Consider the following 12,440-nt stretch of genomic DNA (forward strand, 5'->3'; position numbering starts at 1 on the left):
AAAGAGAGTTGTAAACCTTCAATTTCATATAATAATATTTGAGTGCTGGCACCTTGGGACTCCTTGTATATGTGCAAATGTATCACGTAAAAAAATTTTGGGGGAAAAACTATATACAGTGGTGTGAAAAACTATTTGCCCCCTTCCTGATTTCTTATTCTTTTGCATGTTTGTCACACTTAAATGTTTCTGCTCATCAAAAACCGTTAACTATTAGTCAAAGATAACATAATTGAACACAAAATGCAGTTTTTAAATGAAGGTTTACGTTATTAAGGGAGAAAAAAAACTGTGGTTTATCAATGTCAATTTTCAATTTCAATATCAATTTCTGTAGTCACCCCCAGGCCTGATTACTGCCACACCTGTTTCAATCAAGAAATCACTTAAATAGGAGCTACCTGACACAGAGAAGTAGACCAAAAGCACCTCAAAAGCTAGACATCATGCCAAGATCCAAAGAAATTCAGGAACAAATGAGAACAAAAGTAATTGAGATCTATCAGTCTGGTAAAGGTTATAAAGCCATTTCTAAAGCTTTGGGACTCCAGGGAACCACAGTGAGAGCCATTATCCACAAATGCCAAAAACATGGAACAGTGGTGAACCTTCCCAGGAGTGGCCGGCCGACCAAAATTACCCCAAGAGTGCAGAGACAACTCATCCGAGAGGCCCCAAAAGACCCCAGGACAACATCTAAAGAACTGCAGGCCTCGCTTGCCTCAATTAAGGTCAGTGTTCACGACACACCATAAGAAAGAGACTGGGCAAAAACGGCCTGCATGGCAGATTTCCAAGGCGCAAACCACTTTTAAGCAAAAAGAACATTATGGCTCGTCTCAATTTTGCTAAAAAACATCTCAATGATTGCCAAGATCAATATCTTGTGGACCGACGAGACAAAAGTTGCACTTTTTGGAAGGTGCGTGTCCCGTTACATCTGGCGTAAAAGTAACACAGCATTTCAGAAAAAGAACATCATACCAACAGTAAAATATGGTGGTGGTAGTGTGATGGTCTGGGGTTGTTTTGCTGCTTCAGGACCTGGAAGGCTTGCTGTGATAGATGGAACCATGAATTCTACTGTCTACCAAAAAATCCTGAAGGAGAATGTCCGGCCATATGTTCGTCAACTCAAGCTGAAGCGATCTTGGGTGCTGCAGCAGGACAATGACCCAAAACACACCAGCAAATCCACCTCTGAATGGCTGAAGAAAAACAAAATGAAGACTTTGGAGTGGCCTAGTCAAAGTCCTGACCTGAATCCTATTGAGATGTTGTGGCGTGACCTTAAAAAGGCGGTTCATGCTAGAAAACCCTCAAATAAAGCTGAATTACAACAATTCTGCAAAGATGAGTGGGCCAAAATTCCTCCAGAGCGCTGTAAAAGACTCGTTGCAAGTTATCTCAAATGCTTGATTGCAGTTATTGCTGCTAAGGGTGGCCCAACCAGTTATTAGGTTCAGGGGGCAATTACTTTTTCACACAGGGCCATGTAGGTTTGGATTTTTTTTCTCCCTAAATAATAAAAACCCTCATTTAAAAACTGCATTTTGTGTTTACTTGTGTTATCTTTGACTAATAGTTAAATGTGTTTGATGATCAGAAACATTTTGTGTGACAAACATGCAAAAGAATAAGAAATCAGGAAGGGGGCAAATAGTTTTTCACACCACTGTAGGATCTATTATGTGGCATGCTTGGGACCTGAGGTTTTTCAGATTTCAGTTTTTTTACTAAGATTTAAGCATTAAATAATCGCTTAGTAAAGCTGAACACGTTCATATTCTAAAACTAACTTTCACATTGAAATTGTAGGATTAAAGTAATAAAAATAACAAATCAGAGGATGTTCTGAACGTGAAATAGTTGCCTGACACAATCTTATGAAAATGACTTCTCAGAAATGCATTGTAGGTTCCCCAAGGATATTGTCGCATACACAATACATGCACAGATTTTATAGTAATGTGGCCAAAATTTTCTAGCCTGTAAGATCAACTAAACAACCGGTCACCATGGTATGCAAATTGTTAGGGTGATAACTTGGAGCCCACACACGGTCCAAAAATCATATGAAACTACATTTTGCACAATTATATCGGTGCGTGTATAGCTTTACCCTCAAGTACAAGGTACCATTTTATTATTACAGAAATAAAGGAAATCATTTTTTACAAATTAAGAATTATTTGGTTAAAATGGACTTCCCGTAATTTGGAGCATTCTCATTTCTGGATAAGAGATGCCATACCTGTACATTTAGAATAATTCCATGCTTATGTATTAGAGTGTGCTCCTCCTGGCTTGCCTTTCCTTCTTGCGCAGCAAAGCTCTATTTTGCTTTATGGCAAAGCTTGGGTGCAAAGAGGTCTTAATTATATAATTCAAGCAAACAATAACCCATTATATATATGAAAAGGCATTATGAAGTTATTCATATACTGCAGGACATGTGCCAGACGACTGCTGCATTGCTGATTCTCAGAAAATGCCTATGCATTTATATTAAGGCTACTTTTAAGACATAACCACTTGCCTGCTATATAGACTGTGCAATCTACGGAGCTGTCAGTGTTGTCGACTCTACATTTCAATGTCCACTGTCCTATGGGGGTCCCAGCTGGCAGTAAAAGGCTTAAATTCTATATAGTGACCCTGAATTCTAGGTGTTCCCTTATGATCAGAGCATTTACAGGAAGATTAAACATCATATATTTAAAAGGCTTGTAAATTTGTTACACTGCCGCCTGAGGTAGTATTTGTAGGAGAGGTAAGATCTGTGGCAAAAGGTGGAAAAAGATGAACTCTGGGAATGCCGGACAGTATATGATCACTATCATTTTTGTAGGAATGTAGTTCTTTTGCTTTTCTTCCATCCCAGGCCAGTGTTATTTTGCCAGCATTTTTTGTGCCTACCGAGCTAGTTGGAGTTATCATTCTGCAACCATAGCTTTTGCTTAAACCTTTTAAACAGCAAATAAATATACCCCTGTGTGTGATTAACCACCTCCTATACACAGGGTTACTGCTGGCCCTCCATAACCAGAGTAGAGCAGGAGAGCCCATCCAGCCAGGAATGGTGTTATGTTATAGACACCTTAAAAGAATACTTAACTTATAAAAAATACTCAAATGTCCGATAAAGGAAGAATGTGTGGGATGTCAATATATTGCATTTTATAAAACAAGACCACAATACAAAAACTGAATGGAAGTGCATTACATTGGCAGGTGCGCAGTTGTACAGGTTCTTTTTTTCCAAGTAAAAGTTGCTTTTTTATCAAGATTTGTATCTTTTATGCCCCTAGGTACCGTTGATGTTTGGAGCCTGCAGGCTGGCCAGGAACCTATTCATCATTATCAGCACAATCAGAAAATACAAACGCTAGCCCTTTGCCCAGAATCTGCTGCTATAGCAACCGCATCAGGATTTCAGATCAAAGTAGAGTGCCCTGATGAGAGAGGGTATTGGCGCAGCACCTGCCACTTCCAGACCCAGAAGCTGGTAAGCTGCCATTATCTCTAGAGATATATTTGTTGTTAATGGATTATTTGCATTATAAAATAGTTTTTGCTTTGCCTGGACCAAGTTTTGGGTACTTTAATGCACTTAAAAGCACAGAGCACTATGTTCTAGTTGTTTAAGCAGTTTCCCTCCTTCACAGTTCCATTAGGCAAAGCAGAAATGCCCAACCTCCTTCTCCTTCTGTCTTCCATTGATTTGACTGGGGATTTACAATAATTTAGTACTGGGTAATCTGTAGAAAATCTTTCTCTTAAGGCATATATATATAAATATGTATGTATATATATATATATATATATATATATATAATATATATTATACAGGATGGCCACCTTTCTGTGTTTCTGCTCATATGGGTCAGCAACGCAAATGATTAAATCAGCAGGAAGGGCAGAGAAGTTGCAGCTTCACTTCTTCACCTGCAAATGCACCAGACACTGGTCAACATGGCGAGTCCGAATATCTGTATCCATAGTACATAGATTTTGGTGGGGATTGTTGGTCCAGCATACATGTACTGAAAATCTATAACATCTGTATGACCAGCTTTACTCCATATTGAACACCTCAGCTCGGTCTATATGTACCTAGGCAGGGATAATCCAAACTGCTGTTGTTGGATTGATTGTTTTCATTGACTGTACTGCTCAGTCTGTGGTCATTTCCCATGTTGCACACTGCTGTAGGTGAATTTCCTTCATCTGATTCATGGCTCTGGAGGACACCCTTTGGCCATAGCCGCTGCCGAGGAAATGGTTTACCTTTTGAGGCCAGAAGAACCTGAAAAAGTTCTGCACTCAACATACGGCCATCCAGTGACCTGCTTGGATGTCTCTCCTACTCATGCAGCATTTGGTGTTAAAAGCTTCGGCTGGTTCTCTAATCATGGCAACAAGGTAGTAAAACATATGAATGGTGTATGTTTAACGCAACCATTAGCATTCTCTCCTGCGTGGTCTTGCTTTCCTTTAAATGTGTTTCTTGTTCATCATTTCAACAAGCATCCTATTAATGTCCCCAAAGGGGTAGTTTCAAGGGATTTACCAATCAGATTTATAGTTTGTGTTCTGAGAAGTTTAGGGTTTTTATTTTTATGGTTAGTGTGTAGGTTTTCCCATAAAGTTTTGTGCTTGATGTTATAATGGATTATATGTTTATATACAGGTACAGCCACAAGATCTGACAGAGCTCAAAAAAGACGTAAACCTTTTTTTTTTTTTTCATATCTTTAAAATTACTCTTAACAACCCCAGAATAACATAGCTTAGTCCCTGCATTCAGTCTGATCTGGTTTCTGACATATAAGTGGAAATCTCCAGCTCCTTTCCTTTACTTCCTGGTACAGCAAGAAGCCCTGCCCCCTCGTCCTGTTCAGCTCTCCTCATCTCTTCGACTACTGGGTAGCCGAGGAGGAGAGCCTTCTGTGCACGCCCGACAGAGAAGAAGCTTTCTGGGAAGGCACAGTGAGTCAGGCAGGTATGTGTGGGCACCGAAAAAAACTGCTGCTGCACTGGCTCCTGCTTCTCTGTGCCTTCCCAGAAAGCTGCTTCTCTGTCAGGCATGCACAGAAGGCTCTCCTCCTCGGCTACCCTGTAGTCAGAGAGATGAGGAGAGCTGAACAGGAAGAGGAGGTAAGGCTTCACACTGTACCAGAAAGAAGAGGTAAGGACCTGAAGATTTCAACTTATAAATCAGAAACAAGATCAGACTGAATGCAGGGACTAAGGCTTGCTATACTGGGGGTTGTTTAGAGATAGAAAAAAATGTATTTCACCTAAGTTAACTTTCAGTATGTTATAAAATGACCAATTCTTTGCAACTTTTCAGTTGGTCTCATTCAAACCATTGCCTTGTTGCTAGGGTAATTTTGACCATAATAACCAGATAGGTGCTGAAATTCAAACTGGAGAGTTGAACAAAAAGTTTTGTAACTCCAAAGAGACAATTAATAAAAAATGAAGACCAACTGTCATAGAATACTCGCTACATCATACTAAGGGGGTTATGCAATAAAAAGCACCAAGTTTGCTTAGGAGCAGTAACCTCTAGCAACCAATCAGCAGGTACGAATTACTGGACACCTGTTCAAAATTAAATCTTAATGGTTGCTATGGTTACTGCTCCTGGGCAAACTTAGTGTCTTTTATTGCATATGGGGATTTAAGTTCATTTCAAGGTGAACAAGAAACAAGATATTTAAAGAAATATCAGTGGGTTCCTTTCCAAAGAGGCCAGCAGAAGTATTATGGTGAGGAATGTGATGATTTATGGTAAAGGCTACATATTAAATATATAAAGTGCTCCAGTCTGCCCAGCACCATGTGATGTGTGAGACCAGTATATCACAGTAAGTGTATTGGGGTATCGGGAAGGGAAGGTATCAGTGAGCTGAGGGGAATCAGTAGGGGTCAGTTTAGTGACACTGACACTTAGGAATAGATGACCACCAACCTGTATCTATCACATTAGGTGGCCTTTAGTTGCACAATGTTATTCTATTAACTCAGGGATATGCTCCTTATCTTAAACTCTGTAAAGAATTTTCAGATAAAGTTATTGATTAGGTATATTAGCCCATGTCTATACACTTGATTATAAATAAGCACAAATGTTCTTGTCTTGTTAGTATGGTTTCACTATAGATAGCACAGAGCCATTGTTATGAAACTACCCACTGTACAGCCTATGCCTAAATGGGTTAAGATAATCATTAACGTGTAAACGAATCCCATCTCCAGAAATTAAGTAATCCAGATGGCTGCAATGTGCTGGGGACAGAGGACTGGTACTTGGCACTGCTTTCCCAGCTGACATCACCCTGTGAATCAGTCTGTTGCTGCTCTTAGTATAATTATTTCATGCACCCTAAGGAGGGAAAACTTCTCTGATTGGCCACAGCCACACAGTTAGGGAGAAGCCACACAAATAGGGAAAAGCATTTGAAAAAACTGTTGCATAAGAATTTACATCAGTGCAGCGTGGGTTAATAGATCATAATTCTGTCTTGTCTTTGTCATTTCTGTTGCATGGGGGGCAATGACAACATGTTTGTACTGTCAGACAAATAATTCCGAATCTCTCCAGAAGTTGCTCCCAGCAGCAGTAATGCTGGGAAACTGGAGGGATGGAGCTAGAATCCCTGCTTCAGTAATCAAGCAATGTTATCCTTTGCTGTGCATAATGAAAAAAAATTTCATTCTAAACAACTTTCCAATATACATTCATGTAATATTTTCTGCAGTTTTCAGGTTATTGCTATTGAACGCAGTAGTCTCTTTTATTTTTCTGCAGTGTCTGACTCTTGAAACAGTGTAGTAGAAGCTAACTATATATTAAAGCTGGAAAGAAGTATGCAATGCCCTGTGGGAATATAACCAGCATTCATTATAGCAGGGGTCCCCAACCTTTCTTACTCGTAGCCAAATAAGGGCTAAGATTGGCTATTAGGCAGCCTCTATGCACACTATCAGCTTACAGGCTTTATTTGGTAGTAAATCTTGTTTTTATTCAACTAAAGGTGGCCATACACGGACCGATTTTTTACTTACAAACGACCGATTCCCGAACGATCCGATGCTATCGTTAAGTTATCGTATAGTTGGTGGTGTACGAACGATCGTCGGCCCACTAAACGAGCCGACATTATCGTCCCCAAAATCGATCGGCCAGGTTTAAAAATTTTGGTCGTTTAACGATAAAATCTGCCAGTTGGTGTGAGTGTCAGACATTTGTCTTTCAACGATTGCCAGCAGCGGAAGTCAACGACATTCGATCATACGTAGATGTACGATCGTACGTATTTTACGATAATGATGCGACGAAATCTTTCCCGAATTATCGTTGCCCGTGGATGGCATATCGTATGGGAACTCGATCGCCATACGATCGTTTGTCGATATAATCGTTCATCGCACAACGTGCGAAATCGCCTCGTGTATGGCCACCTTTAGGGCTCTGGCACACGGGGGAGATTAGTCGCCCGCGATAAAACTCCCTGTTCGCGGGCGACTAATCTCCCCGAGTTGCCTACCCCTGCCATCCCACCGGCGAACATGTAAGTCGCCGGCGGGATGGCAGACGCGGCGGGGCAATTTCAGGGAATCGCCGAAAAAGACTCGCAAGTCTTTTTCGGCGATTTGCCCGAAATCGCGCCGCCGCATCTGCCATCCCGCCGGCGACTTACATGTTCGCCGGTGGGATGGCAGGGGTAGGCAACTCGGGGAGATTAGTCGCCCGCGAACAGGGAGTTTTATCGCGGGCGACTAATCTCCCCGTGTGCCAGAGCCCTTACACATACAGGCCAAGAGGAAAGTCAAACTTGCCCAATTGACATTTGGCTGATTTTCGGACAGATATCAGTTGAGCAGGCCTGATGGAGGGCCCCACACACAGGCAGATAAGCTGCTAAATTGGTCTGAAGGACTCGAATGGACAGTTTAAATCTGCCTGTGTATGGCCACCTTTAGTCATGGCTAGAGGGGAGCTGGCTTCTTCTACATTGTTTCAAGGGTCAAACTAGCAGTACATAGCGGGACACACACTACTGCTTTTAGTTTCAAATATATTTACAAATAACCATTGAACTACATTTAATTTTATTATTCAAAAAAAAAAAGTGTAAACCTATCCCCCTTTAAAAGTGATGGTAAATCTTGGGCTATTTAGTGACTGTCTACTGTGAGTAACCTGATTTCACATTTCCATCTGCATGTGAGTGGGAGAAGTGGATTTACTTTGTTATACCTTCCTGCTGTAATTATACACCCCAGTGGGGCAATAACCTGGGCATCTTCTCCCTGGTGGCTCCCACGCCTCCGTATAGTTCTCTCTTCTCCTGCTTCAGAGGGAATCTAAACCAAACTGAATATGTTTTATATTTATTTTCTGAGTGCTTCATCTTTTGAAATTGACATCAATTTTCAATGTTAATTTTTTTTTTTTTAGATATTAGCAGTTTTAGACTGTTATTATAATTAACACTTCTCATTCTGGTGACATAACCTTTTGTTTAGTGTTTCTGATACAGATACAGTGGTTGAAACTTTCATCACTTTATACCTCTTCTTTCTGATCAAGCAAGGCATTGCTTTGAGGCAATAAGTGCTTCTGTAATAACTCTCGTGGGTAATGTTACACTGTGCAGAGAAAAAACCCTTAAGTGCAGCGGGTAAGAAAGTTTACTACTGCCAACCTCCCGTCACCTCTAGAATGGCATCAGAAGGCAATTGTCTGATTGTAAGCAGATCCAATAAGTTATGTGTGGCTCAAATTGGCCCTGTAGCCTCTCCTGGCATATTGTCAAAAATGACATCAGATTGGAGTGAGCTGCTTTTTAAATGAAACATATATTATTCATGTATCATAAACTTTTTTTTGTTACATCTAAAATATATGAGTTGAAACGTTAGTGTCCCACTTGGGAGAGATGGAGATGGTATCAAACAAGACCAAGTGAGGAGAATGCTGTCTGGGCTGGGGCATGGCTGTATCTTACTGCTAAACTGGCAGCAGCAAGGGGGGGGGGAATGCACTTCAGTCTTCCAAGAAATGAAAAAGCATAATGTGCATACCAGAAAATCACTGAAATGGAAAGTTCCATCTGCACTATGAACCCTCACTCTTACACTCCATTCCATTTATAAAGGACTGTGGGCAATTTACCTCACTTAACGTCATGTTTATGAAAATAAAAGTTAATATTGTTACCCTTTTTTTAAATATTTCATATTATTGACTACTTGTATAATTACAGCATCGAAATACAGACAAATGAAGGGAAATAGCCAGAGGGTTATAGTGAACACCCTTCTGAATGTTGGCTGTGGGCCAGCTCTCTCACAGTCCCAGTGCGGGCTCATATACTGTAGGCTGTTGGCTGGGCACCACTGATTGCTCATCTTCACTTGTATGTCCATTTTTGGCAGATTCATGTATATAACCTGCAAACTGGCCAGTGTCTTACTACTCTGGGCAACTCAACTGGTGACTTTAGCTGCATCAATCTTCAGGACAGCCCTCCGAACTTTTTGGTGACTGGAAACAGGGATAGGAGGTAGGTTGTACTTTAAAGTTATCCTGATAAATGTATGTGTACTCTTTCTATTCCGGGTTAAAGGAACAGTAACACCAAAAAATGAAAGTGTATAAAAGTAACTAAAATATAATGTGCTGCTGCCCTGCACTGGTAACATTTGTGTGTTTAATTCAGAAAGTCTACTATAATTTATATAAATAAGCTGCTGTGTAGCCATGGAGGCAGCCATTCAAAGGAGAAAAGGCACAGGCACATAGCAGATAACAGATAAAACACTATTGTATTCTATAGAGCTTATCTGTTATCTGCTATGTAACCTGTGCCTTTTCTCCTTTTTTCCAGCTTGAATGGCTGCCCCCGTGGCTACACAACAGCTTATTATATAAATTATAGTAGTGTTATTGTAGCAAACACACCAGTTTTACCAGTGCAGGGCAACAGTGCATTATATTTTTATTACTTTAAAGCTCTTTCATTTTTTAGTGTTACTGTTCCTTTAAACACTAATCCTTTGTCTTTCAGCAGACCCAGTATTAAATAGTGCCAATACCACAACATCTAATAGCCATTGTCTACGTTATTAGATGTCCTGTAATTAATGATTTGAAATAAAACTTCTGTTTCAGAAAAGTAGTGTAATTAAACTCTAGAAGAGGGTGGAGCTGGCCTTAATGAGATTTCGATAAACTGCACTCAACAAAATATGGCTTATTCTCACTTAAACAAACAGTGAATAAGCAGTCGGTATTGCCTTGCTCATATGTACTGCCCAACGTGTAGATCCTAGTAAGGGCTCCCTGCCTATGCCCATTATTGTTCCACCAGTTCTTCAGCCTATAGGGAAATGGTAAGGTAATGTGAGCAGCACCCCAGGAGCAAGACCAAGTGCAATTTTAATCTGGGACACATATGCATTGAATTTTCCCTTATGGGATCCCCTGGGTAGCTCCCCATGGCACATTTAATGTTCACCATATATACAAATATGACAATAAAGCCTTGGTGCAAGTTCACAGCTTATCTTGCACACTTTCCACTCCCTGCTTTGCTAATTAGCCTGTTAATGAGCCCTGTAGGCTACAAAGTACAATGTATTGTGCTCACACAATGAGACTATGCACAGGTGACATATGTAGATGGATTATGGTGGAGTAATAGACTCACTTACTTGCTGTATCAGAAAAAATACCACGGCGTCCTGTTTATTCCATACATTTAAGCACTGAGATCTCTGATTTGGAGTTTGAATGGTGCATTTAGCAGAATCTGTCAATCTACCAGTAAAGTTTTACATTTAAGGCTTGGAGACCAGTACAGAGTGTTGGAAAAGCACTCGGGTCTGTTTGCCTATGGCACAATGTCTGCTAATTAGCTGGAACCAGTCCGTTTTGGAAGCCTTCATTTTTATACCTTGGGGGCAGTGTATAATTTCAGTGATGGATTGCCAGCCTCTGACCCTTTCCTTTCTCATTTGCCTGTCTGAATATATCTTTAGTGATATGAAGCAGGGACAGTATGGCAAATAGTGACTAGATGCTCTGTAACTCAGTAAGAACATAGAAGTGGCGGTAAAGTTTTCTGGCCAGACACACACAGACAGTTGTCTGCAATTAGGACAAAAGTTTTAGCGGTGGCCATTATCTGCTTTGGGTGAGCTGATGGCCAGCCAATACATGCTCGCTGTGTTTATGGGAGATCAAATGTTCTGCCTGGAAACGCTGATTGTAATCCAGTGGGTTCATATAACTGACTCCTGAGTGGTTCTGCACAAAGAATGATGCTCGGGCAACCAAACTGCCTGCCCCTATTGCTTTACTTAGAGCTGGGCACAGATGGTTACTGCAGTTTTTGTAACCTCCAGCAGTTCTGTGGGTAGTGAGCAGCTTGGCCACAGGGGTTAGTAATAAGTAGTGTTGGGGTCCTGGCTTAAATTCCAGCAAGGACACTATCTTCAGTTCTGTATGTTCTCCCCATGCTTGTTTTGTGTTGGAAACTAAAACAATCTCCTGAAGAAAAATGTATTTGTGATAAAAAGTATAAGCTTATAAAGAAACATTTAAACATGAAATAAACCCAATAGGAATGACTTGCCTCCAATACAAAGTACTGTTTTATTGTTACAGTTCATTTGCCTTCAATCGACCCCTTTACCTTCCCCCCCCCACACAGTCTGTTTCATATAAAAGTGCCCCTATTTGAACAACTGAAATAAAAATGCAGCGCAGCATGGTGAATATTGTGCAGTTAAAGCTGATTCCACACTAGCTCCAACTGCACATACTCCTGAAGATGGCGTCTGCAATATCTGCCTTTCTGCGCTGCATTTTTATTTCAGTTGTTCAAATAAGAGCACTTTTCTATGAAACAGACTGTGTGGGGTGGGAGAGGTAAAGGGGCCGATGGAGTGCAGTTGAGTGGGACTTTTCTACCCAGGGGGGTTTGGTTCTCCTTTAAAAATAGAAAGAAATTTTTGCTGACTTTATGGAAAATGGCATCTGTATTTTAGAGCTTCCTGGAAAATGGGTTTCCAGATAATGGACCCTATATCGCTATAACTGATTATTATTATGTGTTTTGCCATCTTGTGTTAAATGGCAAAAATGGGTGAATCTCTGCTAATCTTTATTACCCTGTGTGTTTCTCAGAGTCCGCGTGTATGACATGCGATGCAGCACATCCCTCTGTTCCTTCTATGGGCACCATCTTGGGGTCTCAGCGGTGCGAATGGACGACTGGAAGATAGTGTCCGGAGGAGTAGAGGGGCTCACCTGTGTCTGGGACCAAAGAATGGGCACCAAACTGTGGGAGATGCACACTCGGTACGACACTGCCCTGCCGTTAGCTTGCGGGGAAACCGCTTGCACAGTGTATAGTGTT

At 40.9% G+C, this 12,440-nt stretch overlaps 1 protein-coding gene across 2 annotated transcripts in view; it reads left to right on the forward strand.

Annotated features, from left to right (window-relative positions):
* fbxw8 (F-box and WD repeat domain containing 8) overlaps positions 1 to 12,440 on the forward strand; it is a 53,808-nt gene that overhangs the window by 38,698 nt on the left and 2,670 nt on the right. For both annotated transcript variants that reach the window (XM_018090604.2, XM_002938088.5), the window contains 4 exons: positions 3,312 to 3,508; positions 4,216 to 4,425; positions 9,454 to 9,581; positions 12,209 to 12,382. In XM_018090604.2, the coding sequence (XP_017946093.1) occupies positions 3,312 to 3,508; positions 4,216 to 4,425; positions 9,454 to 9,581; positions 12,209 to 12,382 (709 nt within the window). The remainder of the gene's footprint in view (positions 1 to 3,311; positions 3,509 to 4,215; positions 4,426 to 9,453; positions 9,582 to 12,208; positions 12,383 to 12,440) is intronic.

This window comes from Xenopus tropicalis, chromosome 1, assembly GCF_000004195.4.
Source record: "Xenopus tropicalis strain Nigerian chromosome 1, UCB_Xtro_10.0, whole genome shotgun sequence".
In the NCBI taxonomy this organism is placed as follows: domain Eukaryota; kingdom Metazoa; phylum Chordata; class Amphibia; order Anura; family Pipidae; genus Xenopus; species Xenopus tropicalis.